The 23923-nt window shown below is 36.7% G+C and overlaps 1 protein-coding gene across 3 annotated transcripts in view; it reads right to left on the bottom strand.

The window, feature by feature from the left end:
- Positions 1-23923, bottom strand: part of LOC309869542 (DNA polymerase theta-like) — a 130888-nt gene that overhangs the window by 33671 nt on the left and 73294 nt on the right. For all 3 annotated transcript variants that reach the window (XR_014314247.1, XM_082740922.1, XM_082740923.1), the window contains 3 exons: positions 13869-14012; positions 12689-12885; positions 3817-4057 (listed from right to left, as the gene is read on the bottom strand). Coding sequence is in view for 2 of the 3 variants with exons in the window: in XM_082740922.1 (XP_082597048.1) it covers positions 3817-4057; positions 12689-12885; positions 13869-14012 (582 nt within the window). In the remaining variant the exon portion in view is untranslated. The remainder of the gene's footprint in view (positions 1-3816; positions 4058-12688; positions 12886-13868; positions 14013-23923) is intronic.

The raw sequence follows: 23923 nt of genomic DNA, 5'->3' as shown, positions 1-23923 counted from the left end.
AGAATAAAGATTCCTGAACTAAGAATCAGAGTATTTGTCTATCTGCTGACACTTCTCAAAAGAGTAGCCGTGCTTTTTAACCACAACACAATTAAGTTTGAATATTAAAAAATACAAATAAAACATTTCCAAATATTTGAAATTGAAAACCAATCTTCTAAATAATTTAGGAGTCAAAAGTGTCATAACAAAAAATGTTAATAAGTACTTAAGATAAAATGAAAACATTACAGGTCAAAATTTTTAAGATATTATGCAACTAGAGCTTTGAAGGAAATTTATAGCCTTTAATACCTCAATTAGAAAAGAAAAAAATGATTTGAAAACTAATATGCTTAGTGTCATATTTATGAATTTAGAAAAGGGGCTGCAAAATAAAGTCAGAACTAAAAATCAAAGGCAAAAGTTGATTCATTGGAAAGACTGAAAAACTGAATAAACTTCTAGTAAGATTAAACAATAAATACGGTGAATGAAAAAGGCAATGTAACAGATAAAGCATAGATGTATTAAAAAATCAGCAATAGCTTAATGACAATAAATTTGAAAATCTAGATGAAATGGATTATTCTTAAAAATATAGTTTATGATAATAAAAATATATAATAATAATATAATAAAAATAGAGTTTACCAAAACATAAAGATATAATTGAATAATCTTACACTTATTAAAGAAATCAAAGTATTAGCTAAAAATATTTCCACAAAGCAACAATTTATAGATAAATGGTACCAAAATTTCAAGGAACAAACACACCATTTCTACAATATATAAACTCCTCCTCCAAAAGAAAAAAAGAGATTATATCTATCAACTCATCCCATGAAACTAGAATAACTTTGTTACCAAAAACAAAGCACAAGAAAGAAAAATTACAGCCATTTTATAGCTGATGAATTGGCAAAGTTGAGACAATATTAATCAGCAAGATTTCTTTCACATAGTTGTTTAGAAAATAAAGGTATAGACTATTTTGGAAAACAATTTAGCATAATCTTGTAAAGTTGAATATTTCCGTTCTTATGAATGGAAATTCATAAGAATTCCACACTCAAAAGAGCAATTCCACACTCAAAAGAAATTCTTGCCTACATGTACAGGAAACTTGTATATATGTAAGAATATGTATACAGAACTACTTGTTATAGCAAAACAAAAAAACAAAAACAAGATAAAACAAAAAAAGAACCCAAATATTCATCAACAGGAAAAGGGACACATAAATTTTGGCACACTCACCCAGTGATATATGACACAGCAATGAAAATGAATAAATTATAGATTCTTACAATAACATGCATGAATCTTACTAAGATGATACTGGGTAAGAAGAGCTAGTCCCAATGTGATATGTGTTTTATAAAGCTCAGAAACAAGCAAAACTAATAATACATAATAATATATTGTTTGGATATATTTTAGCAAATGTATACACACACACACACACATATGCTAAAATTTATTAGCATATATATGCTAAATTTTTTAAATTAAAAAATAAATAAAATTTAAAATAAAAAGGGAATGATAAACATAAAATTTGGGATGTGCAAGAAAGGAGGACCACATAGGTAGACACAAATGTCTATTATTAAAAGTGTGAATTAACAGATATTACATATTTAAAAAAAATAAGACGATCAATGATGATAGTGTACATGAAAGAAAGATTATGACAAATACAAATCTGTATAGTTGAGATCCACTTTAAAAAGGACAGAAACCAACTCACTCCATCTCTAGAAAATCATCTATGTTCAAACCACTCTAGAAAGGACCTAACTGAGCCATGTGACGAGAACAGGATATTTGGTCCTAAGTCAGATTGAGCAAAGTCACACTGTTATTAAAATTGAGTCACACCCAAACAAAAATCAGCTCAGCGTGGGAGAAGTCAGCTGCTAGAACATACCCACCCAACAGGCAAGAAATGAGAAAAGAAAAAGATGAAGATTCTAGAGATCCTTCAAGGACATTCTGAAATAATCATTTTCAAAAAAATTTGACAGTTGTTTACATTCTCTCTAAAAACTTTATCTCAATGTGCTTCTATTCTATGGACTCTGAATAAGAAAGACTCTGCACTGTACAAGAATGCATTTAATAACTCCTGGTCACTCACTTTTGATTATTTGCATTAAAAAAGGCGCTTTCAAGGCACACTGGAATTGTAAAAGTTAAAAATACCAAATCTAGATGGTTTCTTATACTTTTCTGGAAAGGAAAACCATAATTTCCTTTTCCTATAGATGAAAAATTGTCTTTAAGAGTGGAAAAGTTCCCTCCCAAAGATATTGAAAGCTTTTAATTTTGTTAATGGGCAACAAATGTTCATAAAAAGTTACAGACTAATTCATATCACCAGCACCAAATGTTAGATTCTTTTTTTTTTTAATTATTTATTTCTTTTCAGCATAACAGTATTCCAAATGTTAGATTCTAAGGGCAAAGCTGACTGAGGGAAAGAGAGCTGTGTTCGTTCAGCTTTATCACCCATGAATGTAGAAGCAGTCTTGTGGCATACGTACCATATACTCCAACTCCTTGGCCTGCCTACATTAGAGAAGCTGAGTTTGAAACATTTCGGTGTATGTTCAAGAGCTGCTAATTAACACCGCTTAAGCAAGTCTCCTACGAACAAACAAGTCAGTTTGATCTTTATATTATTCTACCCCAGTGATGCTGGGGAGAACATCACTAACAGCAGGGAGACCTTATACTAGTCGTAAAAAATCATCATCACCATATCATCATCATCTAACACAGTAATAAGCACCTAATCTGGCAAACACTGAATTAAGTTCTCTCTCATTTAATATTTATAACATTATAAGAAATAGATTTAAAGAGTGTCAGTAGCTTGCCCAAGGCCTCTCACTAATAAGTAATACAGCCCAGATTTAACCTGGTCTGTGAAAATTCATCAATCTGTTATTTCTAGTATTTATTAATCAGGCAATAAAATCACAGTTTAAATCTTCTCACAATGAAGTCAACTTTGTTCCACTTCATCATTTCTACCATAAGCATACGATATGCTCTCTGAAGTCAAGGTACTCACTCTGGGCCAAGAGACTGCACAATAAGCCCATGCTATTTATCATGACATAAAAATTCACATGAATATTCTTTGCTAAAGAAATAATGATTTATAGTTCTAAAAAGAAAATACGTCACTTTTTAGATTCCATAACAGATTAAGTTTTAAGTGTGAATAAAAATCGTTGGATAGGGGCGCCTGGGTGGCTCAGTGGTTAAGCCGCTGCCTTCGGCTCGGGTCATGATCTCGGGGTCCTGGGATCGAGTCCCGCATCGGGCTCTCTGCTCGGCAGGGAGTCTGCTTCCTCCTCTCTCTCTCTCTCTGCCTGCCTCTCTGCCTACTTGTGATTTCTTTCTGTCGAATAAATAAATAAAATCTTAAAAAAAAAAATCGTTGGATAAAGTTCAAATATAAAATTAGCAATAAACGATAAAATGCCACGAATTTTCTTCATTACAATAGAGTCTGAGGTCTGCAAACTAGTGCCAAACCAGGGCCAGATGCCTGTTTATATAAATAAAGTTTTATCGGAACAGTTACTTTCATATTGCCTATGGCTGCTTTTGTGCTATTATGGCAGAGTTGAATATTTATGATTAAGACTGCCTGGGCCTCTACAGAAAGTTTGTTGACCCTGTCCTAGAAAACCCAAAAATAAAGTTTGCGTTAGAAGTGTGATAAAGAGTGATAAAGACCCGTGATCAAAAGTGGCTAAACACAGAACTGTCACCAGTCTGTAACAGCATGAAAATGTCGGCAAAGGTTGTTTTTACCTTGAAGGTTTTCCTTCTTCAACAAAGAATTGAGTTGATTCATAGCATTGAAGGTGAGAATGGACTCTACAGATGCTCTGTATCTCCCAGAATGCTCAGTGCTGACATTCAGCCCCAGACTCTGAATGCCTTGTCCAGTCTCTATCTCTTCCAGGAGGGGAAGCTCATGAGGAAGAAAACTGGAAACTATGCTGTGAAGAGTTGGCTCCTTAGAATCTGGATCTAGTAACCAGCACGCCACCTAAATGGGTTCAAAGACATTGGTACACACTTAAGTTAAAAGGGGAAAATGCTCATTTCTAATCTCACTCCTTTTCACTTATTACTAATTCAGTGGTCTTCCCAGGAGAGGAGAACAAAAGTATAACTGTAAATTGTACAGGGACTCATTTTTGGTACGAGTGAGAGCAGTTTTTAAAAAAAGAAAACTTATGACTTTTCCATTACAGCACTCCTGCTGATCTGGTTCTGAAATAGCCTTGAAATCCAAGTGCCTCTCAGAGATAATTAAAGCCATATTTCTGAAAATATAGATGAAATCTTCTCCACAAAGGCTGATTTTGGCTAAGCTACTGTAATAAAGATGGGCCTATATAAGTTTTAGGTTTTTAAAAGTTCTTTCAACATCATAAGAAGTGATACCATTAAAACTTTATACCCAAAATTTTAGAGAGCCTCTAGGCTTTGCCCTCAGGATGAGGGCCTGCCAACAGGGCCATCCAACAAACCATTTGACTGCTAATTTTAACTTCCCTGCCAGATTAGAAGACCTGTAGTTTCGTGTGTGCGTGTGCACATGACTTTTATTTCCTTTTCTTAAAATGTAAATTCAGTTAATTAACATACACTATATTATTAGTTTCAGAGGTAGAGTTCAGTGATTCATCAGTCTTATATATATAATACCAGTGCTCATTACATCACGTGACTTCCTTGATATCCATCACTCAGTTACCCTATTCCCAACTCCCCAGCAAGCCCCAGTTATTTCCTATGATTAAGAGTCTCTTATGGTTTATCTCCTGTAGTTTCTAACACTAGGTGATCTATCAGATCAAAACTCAATTAGAATAAGGAAACTTAAGCCCTTTTCATAATTCTGGCAATTACATGACTCAATTACTTCTTCTGTACTTTAAGAATGTAGTTTGATACGGAAGAGTGATATTGTGAATTGTAATAAGAAATATAAATTTGGCCTTCATCCCCATTTCTATCACAGAACTTCTAAAACCTTGGAAACTTCCTAAACTGTGAGATAAAGGCATCTTTCTTCATGTTAATGAGTTGACTTTAGAAATGCCCCTAGGTTACCTAAGGATGGGAGTTGGCTACCAGAGGAACCAATCCTGTGATTGGAGGGTTGAAACTTTCAGCCTGCTAGGAGGTGCCTGGATGTTGAATTATCACCTATGACCAATGATTTAATCAAACGTGCCTATGCAATGAAGATTCCATAAAATCCCCAAATGACAGGGATTGGAGAGCTTTGAGGCTGATGAACACAGAGGTGCTGGCAAGAGTAATATGCTTAGACTGAGCATGGAAGCTCCCCTCCATCTGATTAATTGAATCTGAAAGGGGAGGAGGTCACAAGAACCTCTCATTTATAGTCAGTCAGAAATAGAGGTAAGAACCTGGACTTAGAACTTACATCTGACATCCTTGTCAGATGTCCTTGGAGGGAGAGGGATCCTTGGAATATCTAGTCTATAGTCAGTTGGTCAGAAGCACAAGTGTTAACTTGGGCTTGCAGCTGGCCTCAAAATAGCAGGCACTACTGTGGCACTGACCCTTAACCTGTGGAATCTGATGCTATCACCAGGGCTGAATTGTAGGAAACCCAGCTAGTGTTTCCAGCATGTCTTGATGATATGGGAGAAACCCTACAAACACATCAGAATTGGTCTCAGAACTATTTTACTTGGTGTCAGAGAAGTGGGTCTTACTAGAAGGGTCTGGCTCACAGAAACATGGTTTATAAAGAGAAAGGATAAAAGGATGGTGGATGATGATGCTTTGATCTCTGGATGGCTACCTAGTGACCCATATATGAAACTGTACCTACACTACAGTTACTAAGGGTAAAATTTACTAATGCAATTTAGAAATGGCAGACCTAACTCCTGAGGAGTTGGCTCACTGGATATATAAGTACATGAAAAGTAGTAAGCACACTAAGCATACAATCTCTTGGTTACTGTTATCTGCGGTAGCTAAATAAAAGTAAAGGAAAGTGATAGGTCTGAGAATTATTGGTGAACAAAACTCTGATCTGAGTTGGTCTGAGCCTCAAGTCAACTGTTCAGGGGCAACATGAAACAACCCTAAGACCTCTGGTCACCAGTAAGGTAATCAACGTGGGAGTGAAATACCTAGAAACTATCAAAACCAGGAGGTATAGTATGATAGAGTTGTTTTATTTTGCGGATCAGTATCATCAACTCTGCATCAGTAATGCAGAGAACCACCAAAATGGATTATGAGAGTAATTTAGGAGTGTTTGGTTTGGGATGCTGCAGAATGGAAGAGCAGAGGGTTGATGTAGGACCCAGAGCTCACTATGGTACAATTCAAGTTGAGTGTATGTGATCCAGACACATGGGAGTTTATTCCTATGGAAACAGCTAGTCTGGTGTATTGGATAAAAACCATTATAAAGTCCGTTTACACTGAAAGGGGGACTGTCCCTCTTCTCTTATAAATGCCAACTGGAACACCCCAGATAAAACAGTTTATATTCTTCATATGCTTCACATGCTTCAAAGCAGTCCCATATGGGACTGCTTTATAACTGAGATATTTACCTGCTGAAATCTAACCATTACTCAGGTCATAGTAAATGCTCTGGTTTAAGGTAGCCCATTTCACACAGGTACCCCATATAACCTTACTGTTGCAAAACTGAAGGACAGTTTGGAAAGCCTCAGGAAATTTGCCTTCTCAGCTTCCTCTCATAGGCTTTACAGATGGTAATAAAAACATTACGTTTATTGACAAGAGAATGGGAAAAGTCAGGGGGAGGTCAAGAAACTTCCCAACAAGGTGGAAATTTTTAAAAGGTTAAGAAATAAGGTGAATGTGAAGCAAATATTGATAGGAGCAAGGGAAAGAGGAAACAGAAAGGAAAGAGTCTCAGGACTCACACCAGCAGGATGGAAAGTTTTAGATGGTTATTAAGAAATGTGATGAATAAAATGGGTATTGATGGATTAAAAAAAAAGATTTTAATAAAGTATTACCAAAGGTTGGGTGGGTTAAAGCAACCCCCATTAAAGGGCCCCAAACAGGAGCACCTGGGTGGCTCAGTGGGTTAAGCCTCTGCCTTCAGCTCAGGTCATGATCTCAGGGTCCTGGGATCAAGCCCCACAGATTAATCAAGTTAAAGACTGATAAAAGAGCTGGGGTCCCTTGGCTCAACCCCTCCCTGGAAACCCAAAGCCTTTCAGAGAACAGTGGGTAAAACTATCAGGCGGTAGAAAAGAGAAGTTCCCAGGACTCCCTGGAGGGAGATCTAGGAACCTTGGTACTAAAACCCATTGATAAAGCCTTGACTTGGGCTACAGTAGAATAAGAGAATTACAAAAATTTAATGGTTGATAGGATTATGTAAACTGGAATGTTTAAGCAGGTATTATATAAAGAAGTTGTAAATCCTTGGGGTGCATGGATAGCTTAAGTATCCATTTAAGTATCTGCCTTTGGCTCAGATCATAATCCTGGGGTCCTGGGATCAAGTCCTGGCTCCCTGCTCAGCAGGGAGTCTGCTTCTCCCTCTCCTTTTGCCCCTCCCGACACTGGTCCTCAGGTGAGCACATGTGCCTTCTTTCACAAAAAAATCTTCACAAAAAAAGAAAAAGAAGTCATATTATCTTTAACTTAATATTTTATGGTAATGGTATTACATCTGCCTGGGGAACACTTCCTCGACCTATCTAGTTTTATAAAACCAAAACACATTGATGAAGTCCTAATGGAGGTTATAGTTAGAAATGTGAGAGTTGGCAGAATGAAAGAAAAGGTCTGTAGGAGAATTGATATGTTTGAACAGGCTTTAGATGAAGTGGTTGGGTCTTTACCTGATTGAATTTTAGGGATGGATATTATGTGTAACAGAGGAACATGTCCCATAATTAGTATTGTAAAACACAAAAGGCATGTTAAGTCCCACCCTTCAACCAATGTTAAATGCTCTGTGCAAACCAGTAAGTTTGCCTGAGCCCACACAGTGTGGAATGAAGCTTGAGTGTTGGTAGCGACATATTCTTTGTGCAATAGCCCTATCTGGAGACTGGGGCTAATGACAAGAGCTTGGGCGCATGTGTCAACAATGGCTACAGGGACTTTAAACAAGAGAATTTCCATTTAAGGGTATTTACGCCCTTGCTATCTGTTATTATTAATTGAAGTTATTCTTATGACTAATGGATATACCATGACCTTGAAACCTGAAATACCTACCCAACACAGGTAATATCTGAGAAATGCTCTAACGGAGTTGGCAATGCCCAGTAGAGTTCCATAATAAAATGGAAACATGTTATACAGGATCATGCTGCCTGGAGAACGCGAAAAAGAGATATTCAAGAGCAGGGAGCCTCTTTTCTCTTAGGCTTGACTCTGGCATTGTGTGAGGAGTTGCTGCTGGATTCTATTGTCACTGACAGTGCTCTATAAACAGCTCATGACTGACAAAAAGCTGCTAGGTTTGTGGATGGCAGTTCCAAAGTGAATGGACAATACCCTGTTTTGGAAAGTCATCATCCTATTCAAAGAAGATAGAAACAGATCATCTTGGTGTACTGAATTGCATGCTATTTTCCTAGCAGTGATGAAAGAATTGAACAGCTGGGAAAAGGCCCTATATTTGGGTTTCCACTGGCTCATGAATAATGCCTGATAGCATGGCCAAAATGTCAGTCAGGATGACAATGGCGACCTAGCCTGCTAAACGGATGCTCCTACAGAACACAGTCCTATGGAAATTTGAAGGGGTGCATTAAAGTAGGACACATTAATGCCCTTCACAAGAACTCCCTTCCAGGTTTGGAAGGTGACTAGAATTATCAAGCAGATGTCTCTGCATGCCCCTTTGAGATGGTTACCTGAGCCCATGAGTGAAGGCCCATGAATGAGGGGAATGAGCACAGGGTTTGCTGTAGTAATGCAGAAATGGGCTGAATCTAGACATATTCCTCTTGTACCCTCTGAGGCACAGAAGGCTAAAACAAACTATTCTGTCAATGAGAGAGTCAGAGACTACAGATGGTTATTTGGCAGATTTCCCAGAAGGAAGGCCAGGAATATAGCTGGTAGGTGATACTAATGCTAGTACCCTTGGAGAGGTACAAATGGGTCCAGATAGGAACAGACATTGACTCTGGACCATGCTTTGCTTTCCTAAGTATAGATACAAATGTTATGAGTGCTATAAAAGAACCAGAACAGAAGATACTGCACCAGTTTTGATGGTTGACCAACATTTCTTCAGACCAAAGAACACACTTGATAGCCCATAATGCTCAATGAGGGGCAAAGAGATATCCTCAGTACTAGTTTGATAGAGAATTGGAATGGGCAGCTAAAATGGAGGGAGATAAAGGAAGCAAGGCTGGTGTATAGGTAAGTCTTCATGAGTATGTGCTCCCATTCAACATGAACATGAGTGGGGCTAAAGGTGTGTCCCCACTGGATATAGTTCTCTGTTTGGATCTGGGAAAGTAAGGATGGGGAAGATGCTGGTATACACTCTTCTTCACATCACCTCAACTTTTTTCCTCTTAGCTGATGCATGGGTCACAGGCCCAGGACTACAAGTATAAGGGATGGAAATAGTGATTCCTAAGTAAGAAACTATAATCATGCCAGATGGGGTGAAGGCACATCCTGACCCATCAGGCCCTTCAGAATTATAACACAAAGGTTAAAAGCATAGAAGGAAAAATAGTAGCTATGGGTAAAGAAATAAGTAAGTAGATTATATAATGAAGAAAATCCAATATTAACACCTCAAAAGAAGCTCTAAGCAAGAGATTATATTGTCTCTTAGCTCAATTATGTTAGATACCTGAAAAGGTGAAGCCATATATTGCTGACACCCCTCTTACTTTTGGAACCTGGCAAGATCAAATGGAAGCCTACAAACCTGAGATACATTTTCTTATGTATGATGATGGACTGGATAGTTAATAACTGAAATGGGGTTCTACTAATGTGCCAACTTCTTTTAACTTTTACTATTGTTTTGCTATAATACTCACATTATAACAATCGTTTGAAGACCAGGGGTGGACTATGACATTGTGACTTATAAGAAATTTGTATTTGGTCCTCCTTCTCATTTCTAGCACAGAACTAAAATCCCTGAAATCTGCTAAAATGAGAGACACCCTCAAAAAAAAAAAAAAAAAGACGAAGAAAAGATGTCTTTTGTTATGTTAATTAGGTGGCTTTTGGAATGGCCCTAGGTCACCAAAGGATGGGGACTGTTGTTAGAAGAACCATCCCTGTGATTGGGGGGTTGGAAATTTTGGTCCCACACTCCTAGGATGGGGGAGGAGCTAGTGGCTGCACCAATGGCCAATGATTTAATCAATCATGCCTATGTATGATGTCTCCATAAAAACCCAAAAAGCAGTCTTTGGAGAGCTTCCAGGTTGGTGAATAAATGGAAATGCAGGGAGAGTGGTGTGTTTGGAGAGGGTATAGAAGCTTCATGCCCCTTCTTACATATCTCTTCCTATTTACCTCTTCATCTGGCTATTGATCCAAACCCTTTAATATCTTTTGTAAAAAACAAAACAAAACAAAACATAAAACCAGTAATTTAAGGAATAAACTGGCTTCATGATTTCTGTGAGCCCCTTTAGCAAATTAATTGAACCCAAGGAGGGGGTGGTAGGAAACTTTGATTTATAGCTGGTGAGTCAGAAGCAAAGGTAACAACCTGAATAGGCAGTGTCAGAATGGAGTTCAATTGTAGGATAGTCAGCTGGTACCCAGGGAATTGTTGGAGGTGTGGGAACCTCCCCACCACCACGTTAGAAATTGGTGATCAGAAACCTTTTAGAGAATATTGAATAAGGTAGTTTGACGTAAAAGTTCACACGTTTCTTATAAACATGAGATTTTTAAAATTAATAGTTTATCTTCTTGCATCAAAACTATTATAATTGACAAAACCAATTATGTAATGTTTCAGGTAGTTATGCAAAAAGTGCTATAATAAATCTGAGATGGTATAGTTTTTGTTGTTGTTTTTTTGGTATAGTAGGTTTTTTTTTAAGTTTTTAAATTTTAATTCCAATAAGTTAACATACCATACAGTATTAGTTCTGGTGTACAATACAGTGATTCAACACTTCCCTTCCCTTCCCGGTGCTTATCACGACAGGTGCCTTGCTCACCACCCACCCTGTTCCCCCATCCCAGATCCCCTCCCCGCTGGTAACCATCAGTTTGTTCTCTAGAGGGAAGAGTTTGGAAACTCGTATGACCCATATTCTCATTTTGGACTCTGGAACATCAAAAATTTTTTGAGTTTTTTTGTTTAAATTCAGTAATTAACATATACTGTATTATTAGTTTCAGAGATAGAGTTCAGTGATTCATTGGTGTTATATAATACCCAGTGCTCATTACATCATATGCCCTCCTTAATGTCTATCATCCAGTTACCCCATAACCCCCCCGCCAGAAATTCTTAGTTTGTTTCCTATGATTAAGAGTATCTTATGGTTTGTCTCTCTCTCTGATTTTGTATTGCTTTACTTTTCCCTCTCTTTCTCTATGATCCTGTTTTGTTTCTTAAATTACACATGTGAGATCATATAACTCTTTCTTTGATCAGCTTATTTATATTTAACTTATTTATATCCTCTTGCTCTATCCACATTGTTGCAAAGGCAAGATTTTTTTTTTTTTTTTTTGAGGGCCGAGTAGTATGGAACATCAAAATTAAGTGACAACTTTTTATATTCAGGAAAGGTCAATTTAAAAACTACACAATTTATCACATGTAAACCAAGTCTAGCCTGAACTACAGAAAAGGACAGTATCTTCAGTTTATCTAATACTGCCTTTGGAAATCTTTCCCCCAAAAAGCTAAAGAAACTAAGAAACCAAAATTTATTCTGTTATTGATTATATTGCTAATAACAACCAAGTAATCATATATCAATTCAAAATTAATATTCCATATGCCTCATGTATTCAGTATCAACAGGGGGAAAAACAATACCCTTTGAAAGCTATAAGATTATAAATAAATGTCTTATGAAAATGATTTAACTATAAAGTGTATGTTACAATAACATAAATTACCCTTTCCTTAACTCAGAATCATCATTATGAAAAGTCTAACATGCTTTGTTATTATAATAGCAAAGTTCTCAGAGGCTAGTAAGGTAATTTGTCTTATGCCAAATGGCCCTAACTACCATTCTTTTTGATGTCTTAGGTTTATACATTTTTCCTATTTTCTGCCTCTGTCTTCATTGATATTTGAAACATCCTCCTATCCTATATTTGAATCTGACAGTTCTCATTTCACTTCTAATTTACTGAGAGAGAAAACCAAACATAACCAAAATAAAAAAATTTTTACATCTCTGAGGAAAGGTATGAACTTTAGTGCTTCAAATTTGTGGAATCTCTGTTTTTATCTACACAGAGGTAGTTGGTGTATCACATTCTATTCTTGGTGAATGAGATTACTAGATAAAAGAGTGACTACTCTAAAAAATTTAAGCTTCACTGTTAGAGCTAAATAAATACCAAGTCATTTAAGAATTAACACAATGAAAAATAAAAGAATTAACAAATGCATTAAAAGTTTTCTTAAGTATGGTAAAAATTAAATAAGACATGAAACCTTAGGATCTTCATAACTTTGATCCAGGGAGATACCACAAGACAGAAGAAGAATTTTATAGCTCTGGATGAAGTCATATATGATAACAGAACGTTCTTTATCAGATTCCTCTTGAAAGCAGGATAGAAGGTACCACATTCTCTCTTTCACAGTCAGGCTTGGATCCAGAGAAGGTGGGACCAAACTGGAACTAATTTCTTTAGAAAACAAACAAAAAGTCTTAAGGCAAACATTACGTGCATTCATTTGAAGCAGCAATTTTTAGTGAAAAGACTGAAAAGCCTAAGGGTCTAACTCCATGGAACCAATAATTCAGCATCACCTTATTCAGGTCACATGGCTTCAAAGATTAAGTGCTTCATATTTTAAATATTATAGCTTTTGCCATGTAATTAATAATACTCTATTTAATTAGGTGAAATTTTTAAATTTCTAGGAATAAATTTACACTTCTCAGAATAAGGAGTTAAAAACATAAAAGGTATTTTGAAATGAATTTTAAATGAAATCCTTTTTTAAAAGATTTAGTACGAACGTATAACATTAGATTAAAAAAAATAGAAGTTCAATATCTATTTAACATAACACATTTTCCCTCAAAACAACTGAAAAATATTTCATTCTTCACGGCAGTCTTTAAAATGTTGATTTATTAATTTTGCTCCTGTCTAAAACCAATCTATCAGCTAGGTAATGTAACAACTGTAATCAAATCATATCCTCTCAATTTTACAGACATCTACAAAGGTTGTATGATTCAGCTATTGTAGATATTCAACTCATTTCTGTCTCTAGATAAGTTCCAGACCTAGTCAATAACATGTAAAAAAAAGTGTGGAAAGAAACCGCTATGATCCAATCTTCAAAAGTAAACCCTCAAGGTGGCCAGGAAGTCCCAAAGTCTCCACTGCCTTCAAGAAGAAAAGATAGTATCAGTAGCCCATGGGATAAGTAAAGGGGAATAAAGGTAGTACCTAAGACATACATTCTAGTTAATAATTGAACTAATGTACACAATGTAATAGTAATGTAATAGTCACTATCCCACCCCAAAAAAATTTTTAAGCCTAAAAATAAATTCTAGTTAAGTATCAGGAAGTTATTCTCAACAAACAGGTCATTATCCTAATAGAGGTTATATTAAAATTATATGGCGATTAAGCCAATAGTGACTACTTACCAGGATGCTTTTGTTCCTTCTGCAATGAAAAATAATAAGCATCTCTTCCACCCCAGCATACTGCCAGACCAACAACCAGGATGTCATCACAACCTTTAACAGGAATGCCATCATCTCTAATAGGGGTTTCCTGAGGTGAGCTAACTAAGTAAATCAAAAGTAAAATAATTTAAAATCTCAAAACAAAACCATTAAACTGAATGTTAAAAACAAAAACAAATAAAAAAAGGTGATTGGGGGAAGAGAAAGATGATGGAAGAATAGGAGACCTAAATTTCATCTGGTCCCAGGAATTCAGATAGATATTTATCAAACCATACTGAACACCTACAAACTCAATGGAGACGGAAGAAAAGAATAGCAGCAGTTCAATGAACAGAAAAGCGACCACTTTCTGGAGATTAGGATATGCAGACAAGTGAATCTGAGGCAATATTTGGGAAGATAGACCACAGGGAGGGAGCCTTTTCAGCTTGCTTACTGGCAAGTGATACAGCAGTGGAGCCCAAAATCAGAACTTTTTAAGATGTCTGTTCTGCTGAGGGACATCACTCCAGTGGCTAAGCGGAGGGTCAACCTCTCTGGGACAGTGTGGTCTCAGGATCCTTGGGTCACAAAAAGACCAGGGGTGACTGAGTGTGGCAGAGCTCCCAAGTATCAGAGCAGGGAAGCCAGCTACAAAGACGGAGCTGAGGAGTGGGCTCTTAGCTTGGGGTTGTCATAAACCGTGATCTGCAGCACAATTGGGGCACTACTCTTCAAGCAAGGACCCAACAAGTGACAGATCCAGAGAGACTCCCTTTCCTCCCCAGGGAGGTGCAGCACCAGAGAACACTACAGGAATCTGAGTTTGGAAACTCCAAAAGGGGTCATGTGTCAGAGAGCCAGAGATAGAAACACTCAGTCAAAGGCTGGGTGAGCATAGAGTGCAGCCAGAGATCAGGGAGAGAGAAGTGATTGACTGCTTTTCTCTGAGAGCTGATTGAGGAGTGGGGTCCTGAGTTCTCAGCTCCTCCAGGGCCAGAGATTGGAAGGCTGCCATTTTCATTCTCACCTTCCAAAGCATAAGGAAAACATTCATGGAACAAAAGCTACCAAGACTGAACCCAAGCAGATTACTTAGCCTGGCCCCTGTCAAAGGCGGTGCAATTCCATCTGCCTCAGGCAAAGACATTTGAGAACCACTGCAACAGGCCCATCCCCCAGAAGATCAGCAAGAGCATCCAGCCAAGACCAAGTTAATCAATCAATGAGAACCACAAAACTCTGGCACGAGGGGAATAGAGCACATAGAATTAAACTTTTATTCCCACAATTCTTTAGTCTTTCAAATTTCATGTTTTAAATTTTCATTATTTTTTCTTTTTCTATTTTTTAAAAATTTTTCTTTTTTCCTCTTTCAACTTACCTTATTTTCAGCTTATCTTATTATCTTTTCATCCAATCAATTCCTTTTCTAAATCCTTTTTGTCATTTTTATAGTCATATTCTATCCCTTCATTGTATTTAACCTTATTTTTTGTATATATATACATATATATGTATATATATATATGCTTTTCTTTCTTTAAAGTTTTGGGATACAGTTTCTTCTAAGAGACCAAAAGAGACCCTAAATCTAGCAAATGGCTTTGTTCTACTCTCCCACCTGATCACATTTTCTCCTTTTTAAAAAAGTTTTTTTCATTCTTTTTTCAACCATCTTATTCCTTTTTAAAAATCTTTTAAAATTTTCATCTTTATAGTCATATTCTATCCCTTCTTTGTATTTACCCTTATTTTTGTAATATACATTTTTCTTTAAAATTTTAGGAGGCAGTTTCTTCTAACAGAACAAAATACACTCAAAATCTAGGGTGAGCCTCTGTTCTATTCACTAGCCTAATCATATACTTTCTTTCTTGCTTTTTTTTTTTCCTCCTTCCTTTTCTCTCTGGTTTTGGGTCTCTATTGATTTGTTTAGTGTATATTTTCCTGGAGTCCTTGTTACCCTTTTAGCATTTTGTTCTCTCATTCATCAGTTCTTCTCTGGACAAAATGACAAAACAGAATAACTAGCCTCAAAAGAAAAAAAAAAAAAAGTACAAGAGGCAGTACCAACTGCCAGGGATTAAGGACATTAGTAAAACATCAGAACTAGAGTTAATAATGATTATTATGTAGATGCTATACGGGCTTGAAAAAAGGATAGGCAGTACTAGAGAATATTTTTCAGAAAAATAAAAAAACTAAAATCTAACCAAGTCAAAATCAAAAAGGCTATTAATGAGGTACAATCAAATATGGAGGTTGTAACTGCTAGGATAAATCAGGTAGAAGAGAGAAAGGAAAAACAAATGATGGAGAATAAAGAAGCTGAGAAAAAGAGAGATAAATAATTACTGGATAATGAGGGGAGAATTCAAGACTTAGTGATACCATAAGACAAAACAATATTAGAATAATAGGGATCCCAGAAGAAGACGACGCAGAGAAGGGGGCAGAAGGTATATTAGAGCAAATGATAGCAGAGAACTTCCCTAATTTGGGGAAGGAAACAGGCATCAAAATTCAGGAGGCACAGAGAACCCCTCTCAAAATCAATAAAAGGTCAACACCCCAATATCTAATGTTAATGTTAAGTCTCAGAGACAAAAGAAAATCTGAAAGCAGCTCAGGACAAGAAGTCTATAAGCTACAATGGTAGAAACATTAGATTAGCAGCAAACATATCCACAGAAACCTGGCAGGCCAGAATGGACTCACATGATATATTCAGAGCACTAAACAAGAAAAATGTGCAGCCAAGAATACTATATTCAGCTAGGCTGTCACTGAAAATAGGAGAGACAAAAACTTCTAGGAAAAACACACAAACAAACAAACAAATAAACAAGAACTTGAGAACACCAAACCAGCCCTACAGAAAATACTGAAAGGGGTCTTCTAAACAAAGAGAGAGCCTGAAAGTAACATAGACCAGAAAGGAAAAGACAATATAGAGTAACAGTCACCTTACAGACAATACAGTGGCACTAAATTCACATCTTTCAAGAGCTACCCTAAATGTAAATGGGCTAAATGCCCTAATCTACAGACACATGATATCAGATGGGATTAAAAACAAACAAACAAACAAACAAATAAACAAGGCCCATCATTATGTTGTCTGCCAGAGACTCCTTTTAGACTGAAAGACACCTCCAGATTTAAAGTGAAGGGGTGGAAAACCATTTACCATGCTAACAGACATTAAAAGAGAGCTGGGGTGGCAGTCCCTGTATCAGACAGATTTTAAACCAAAGACTATAATAAGAGATGAAAAAAGACACTATATCATACCTAAAGGGTCTTTCCAATAAAACAATCTAATAATTTTAAATATTTATGCCCCTAACATGGGAGCAGCCAGTTATATAAGCCAATAAACAACAAAATCAAAGAAACACATTGATAATAATACAATAATAAGGGACTTTAACACCATCCTCACTGAAACGGACAGATCATCTAAGCAAAAGATCAACAAGGAAGTAAAGGCTTTAAATGACACACTGGACCAGATGGACTTCAGATATATTCAGAACATTCCATCCCAATGCAACAGATTATACATTCTTCTCTAGTGCACATGGAACATTCTCCAGAATAGATCACATCCTAGGTTACAAATCATGTCTCAATTGGTACCAAAAGATTAGGATCAGTTCCTACATATTTCTTGAGCTCACTGCTTTGAAACTAGAACTCAATCACAAGAGAAAAGTTGGAAAGAACCAAATACATGGAAGCTAGAGAGCATCCTACTAAAGAATGAATGGGTCAACCAGGAAGTTAAAGAAGAATTTTAAAAATTCATGGAAAAAAGTAAAAATGATAATACAACTATTCAAAATCTTTGGGATGCGGCAAAGGCAGTCCTAAGAGGGAAGTATATAGCAATACAAGCCTTTCTCAAGAAATAAGAACAACCTAATGCTACACGTAAAGGAGCTGGAGAAAACATAGCAAATAAAGCCTAACCCCAGCAGGAGAAGAGAAATAATAAAGATAAGAGCAGAAATCAGTGAAATAGAAACCAAAAGAATAGTAGAACAGATCAATGAAAGTAGGAGCTTGTTCCTTCAAAGAATTAATAAGATTGATAAGTCCCTGGCCAGACTTATCAAAAAGAAAAGAGAAAGGACCCAAATTCAGAAAATCATGAATGAAAGAGGAGAGATCACAGCAAACACCAAAGAAATACAAACAATTATAAGAACATATTATGAGCAACTATATGCCAACAAATTAGACAATCTGGAGGGAATGGATGCTTTCCTAGAGACTTATAAACTACCAAACCTGTGAACCAGGAAGAAATAGAAAACCCAAACAGATCCATGACCAGTAGGGAAACTGAAGCAATAATCAAAAACCTCTCAACAAACAGGAACCCAGGGCCAGATGCCCTCCCAGGGGATCTCTACCAAACATTTAAAGAATAATTGATACCTATTCTCCTGAAACAGTTCCAAGAAATAGAAATGGAAGGAAAACTTCCAAACCCATTTCATGAGTCCAGCATTACTTTGATCCCAAAAGCAGACAAAGACTCCATCAAAAAGGAGAATTACAGACCAATATCCTTGATGAACATGGATGCACAAATTCTCACCAAAATACTAGCCAACAAGATCCAACAGTACGTTAAAATATTATTCACCATGACCAAGTGTAATTTATTCCTGGGCTGCAAGGTTGGTTCAACAACTGCAAATCAATCAATGCGATACAATACATAAATAAAAGAATAAGGACCAGGTAATACTCTCAATAGATGCAGAAAAAGTATATGACAAAGTACAGCATCCTTTCTGGATTAAAACTGGGGGATATAAGGAACATGCAGTGTAGGGATATAGGGAACATGCCTCAATATCATAAAAGCCATATATGAAAAGCCCACAGTGGGGTGCCTGGGTGGCTCAGTGGGTTAAGCTGCTGCCTTCGGCTTGGGTCATGATCTCAGGGTCCTGGGACCGAGTCCCGCATCAGGCTCTCTGCTCAGCGGGGAGCCTGCTTCCCTCTCTCTCTCTCTGCCTGCCCCTCCGTCTACTTGTGATTTCTCTCTGTCAAATAAATAAAATCTTAAAAAAAAAAAAAAAAGCCCACAGTGAGTATCATTCTCAATGGGGAAAAACTGAGAGCTTCCACCCTAAGGTCAGGAACATAGCAGGGATGTCCACTATCACCACTGCTGTTCAGTATAGTACTGGACGTCCTAGCCTCAGCAATCAGACTACAAAAAGAAGTAAAAGGCATATGAATCAGCAAAGAAGAAGTCAAACACTCACTCTTTGCAGATTATATGATACTTTATGTGGATAACCAAAAAAACTACACTCCAAAACCTCTAGAACACATACAGGAATTCAGTAAAGTGTCAAAATATAAAAGCAAAGTACAGAAATCAGTTGTCTTTCTATAGACCAACAGCAAGACAGAAGAAAGAGAAATTAAGGAGTCGATCCCATTTACAATTGCACTGAAAATCATAAGATACCTAGGAATAAACCTAACCAAAGAGGCAAAGAATCTATACTCAGAAAACTATAAAGTATTCATGAAAGAAATTGAGAAAAACACAAAGAAATGGAAAAACGTTCCATGCACGTGGATTGGAAGAACAAATATTGTGAAAATGTCTATGCTACCTAAAGCAATCTACACATTTAACACAATACCATCAATTTTTATTTCCTAAGAGATGGAACAAATAATCCTAAAATTTATATGGAACCAGAAAAGACCTCAAATAGCCAGAGGAATGTTGAAAAAGAAAGCCAAAGTTGGTGGCATCACAATTCCAGAATTCAAGCTCTATTATAAAGCTGTCATCATCAAAACAGTATGGTACTGGCACAAAACAGACACATAGATCAATGGAATAGAATAGAGAGCCCAGAAATAGACCCTCAACATTATGGTCAACTAATATTTGACAAAGCAGGAAAGAATATCTAATGGCAAAAAGAATGTCTAATGGGAAAAATAATACAAATGTTGTTGGGAAACCAACACCACACACAAAAATAGACTCAAAATGGATGAAGGACCTCAATGTGAGACAGGAGTCAATCAAAATCCTTGAGGAGAACAGAGGCAGCAACCTCTTTGACTTCAGCCCCAGCAACTTCTTCCTAGAAACATTGCCAAATGCAAGGGAAGCAAGGGCAAAATGAACTAATGGGACTTCATCAAGATCAAAAGCTTTTGCACAGCAAAGGAAATAGTCAACAAAACCAAAAGACAGCTGACAGAATGGGAGAAGATACTTGCAAATGACATATCAGATAAAGGGCTAGTATCCAAAATCTATAAAGAACTCATCAAACTCAACAGCCAAAGAACAAATAATCCAATCAAGAAATGGGCAGACGGCTTAAAGAGACATTTCTGCAAAGAAGACATCCAGATGGCCAAAAAACACATGAAAAAGTGTTCCACATCACTCTGGATCAGGGAAATGCAAACCAAAACCACAATGAGATACCACCTCACAGCAGTCACAATGGCTAAAATTAACAAGTCAGGAAATGACAGATGTTGGTGAGGATGTGGAGAGAGGGGAACTCTCCTGCACTGTTGATGGAAACGCAGTCACTCTGAAAAACAGTATGTAGGTTCCTCAAAAAGATGAAAATAGAGTTACCCTATGATCCAGCAAATACACTACTGGGTATTTACCCCAAAGACACAAATGTAGTGATCTGAAGGGGCACGTGCATCTGAATGTTTATAGCAGCAATGTCCACAATAGCCAAACTATGGAAAGAGCCTACATGTCCATCAACAGATGAATGGATAAAGAAGATGTGATGTATATCTACAATGGAATATTATGCGGCCATCAAAAAATGAAATCTTGCCATTTGCAATGATATGGCTAGAACTAAAAGGTATTACGCTAAGCAATATAAGTCAATCAGGGAAAGACAATTATCATATGATCTCACTGATATGTGGAATTTGAGAAACAAGACAAAGGATCATTGGGGAATGAAGGGGAAAATGAATCAAGATGAAACCAGAGAGGAAGATAAACAGTAAGAGACTCTTCATCTCAGGAAACTAACTAATTGCTGTAGTGAAGGGAGTGTGAGGGATGGGGTGGCTTGGTGATGGGCACTGGAGAGGGTATGTGCTATCGTGAGCACTGTGAATTGTGTAAGACTAGTGAACCACAGACCTGTACCCCTGAAACAAATAATACATTATATATCAAAAAAATAAAATAAATTTTAAAAAACAAAACATACAAACAAACAAACAAAAAAAGAATGATAATAATACAAAACTACTTGATTGGCAAAATTTCCAGATCTCTAAAATATGCATTATTTGGATGGTCATTTTTAGGTATGTGTAAGATCTTTCTAGGCTTCCCATCTGTTAAGATAATTGTCACTATGAAAAATTTAACAAAGATCTCCTAAAATAGATCTATAATAATAAGTAAAATGGTTATTAACTAAATCTTTTTAAAGCTGCATTTTGAATTGATGTAACTCAAGCAGAAATAAAGACCATTTGAACACTACAAGCATCCTACTTCTTGGTGAAGATTCAGGTATGATTTGGTATCTAGATTCAACAGTTTTTGTAAAATAAGGCATCTCCAACTTTATAGATATAGGTCAAACACCAATCTATCTTATTTGCAATTAGATCCCTAATACCTTGAAAATAAATGGCACATATTTTTAAAATTTAAATGCTAACCCCAGCATAGAGAATATGCTCAATTTTATGTATGTTGAATAAAAAATGGAAAGTATTAGTCAACACAAAAAGTACATAAAACATGTCATTAACACATGTGGCCCATGACCTAAGTGTCCACGGAGACCAATGAATAAGGAAGATGTGGTACACATATACAAAAAAAAAAAAATGAGAACTTGCCATATAAGACAATATAGACTAAGAGGGTATTATGCTAAATGAAATAATTTAGACTGAGAAAGACAAATACCATATGATTACACTTCATATGTAGAATCTAAAACAAAAACACACAAATAGGGGCAGCTGGATGGCTCAGTGGATTAAAGCCTCTGCCTTTGGCTCAGGTCATGATCCCAGGGTCCTGGGATCGAGCCCCACATCGGGCTCTCTGCTCAACAGGGAGCCTGCTTCCCTTCCTGTCTCTCTGCCTGCCTCTCTGTCTACTTGTGATCTCTGTCTGTCAAATAAATAAATAAAATCTTTAAAAACACACACACACAGACAAATAAACAAAAAGCAGACTCAGACTTATAAATACAGAGAATAACTGATGGTTGCTAGAGGGTAAGGAAGGGTGGAAAAGAATTTACCATGCTAATGGATATCAGAAGAAAGCAAGAGTGGCAATCCTTATATCGGATCAATTAGATTTTAAGCCAAAGACTATAATAAGAGATGAGGAAGGACACTATATCATACTCAAAGGGTCTGTCCAACAAGAAGATCTAACAATTTTAAATATCTAAGCCCCCAATGTGGGAGCAGCCAACTATATAAACCAATTAATAACAAAATCAAAGAAACACATCAACAATAATACAATAATAGTAGGGGACTTTAACACTCCCCTCACTGAAATGGACAGATCATCCAAGCAAAAGATCAACAAGGAAATAAAGGCCTTAAAGAACACACTGGACCAGACGGACATCACGGATGTATTCAGAACTTTTCATCCCAAAGCAACAGAATACACATTCTTCTCTAGTGCACATGGAACATACTCCAGATTAGATCACATCCTCGGTCCTAAATCAGGACTCAACCGATATCAAAAGATTGGGATCATTCCCTGCATATTATCAGACCATAATGCTCTGAAGCTAGAACTCAACCACAAGAGGAAGTTTGGAAAGAACCCAAATACATGGAGACTAAACAGCATCCTTCTAAAGAATGAATGGGTCAACCGGGAAATTAAAGAAGAATTGAAAAAAATCATGGAAACAAATGATAATGAAAACACAACGGTTCAAAATCTGTGGGACACAACAAAGGCAGTCCTGAGAGGAAAATATATAGCGGTACAAGCCTTTCTCAAGAAACAAGAAAGGTCTCAGGTACACAACCTAACCCTACACCTAAAGGAGCTGGAAAAAGAACAAGAAAGAAACCCTAAGCCCAGCAGGAGAAGAGAAATCATAAAGATCAGAGCAGAAATCAATGAAATAGAAACCAAAAAAACAATAGAACAAATCAACGAAACTAGGATCTGGTTCTTTGAAAGAATTAATAAAATTGATAAACCCCTGGCCAGACTTATCAAGAAGAAAAGAGAAAGGACCCAAATAAATAAAATCATAAATGAAAGAGGAGAGATCACAACTAACACCAAAGAAATACAAACTATTATTATGAGCAACTCTACGCCAACAAATTTGACAATCCGGAAAAAATGGATGCATTCCTAGAAACATATAAACTACCACAACTGAACCAGGAAGAAGTAGAAAGCCTGAACAGACCCATAACCAGTAAGGAGATTGAAACAGTCATTAAAAATCTCCAAAAAAACAAAAGCCCAGGGCCAGATGGCTTCCCGGGGGAATTCTACCAAACATTTAAAGAAGAACTAATTCCTATTTTCCTGAAACTGTTCCAAAAAATAGAAATGGAAGGAAAACTTCCAAACTCATTTTATGAGGCCAAGATCACTTGATCCCCAAACCAGACAAGGATCCCATCAAAAAAGAGAGCTATAGACCAATATCCTTGATAAACACAGATGCGAAAATACTCACCAAAATACTAGCCAATAGGATTCAACAGTACATTAAAAAGATTATTCACCACAACCAAGTGGGATATATTCCAGGGCTGCAAGGTTGGTTCAACATCCGCAAATCAGTCAATGTGATACAACACATCAATAAAAGAAAGAACAAGAGCCATATGATACTCTCAATAGATGCTGAAAAAGCATTTGACAAAGTACAGCATCCCTTCCTGATCAAAACTCTTCAAAGGGTAGGGATAGAGGGCACATACCTCAATATCATCAAAGCCATCTATGAAAAACCCACTGC

Source organism: Mustela nivalis (assembly GCF_964662115.1).
Source record: "Mustela nivalis genome assembly, chromosome: 1".
In the NCBI taxonomy this organism is placed as follows: Eukaryota; Metazoa; Chordata; class Mammalia; order Carnivora; family Mustelidae; genus Mustela; species Mustela nivalis.
This window is presented reverse-complemented; position numbering and strand designations above follow the sequence as displayed.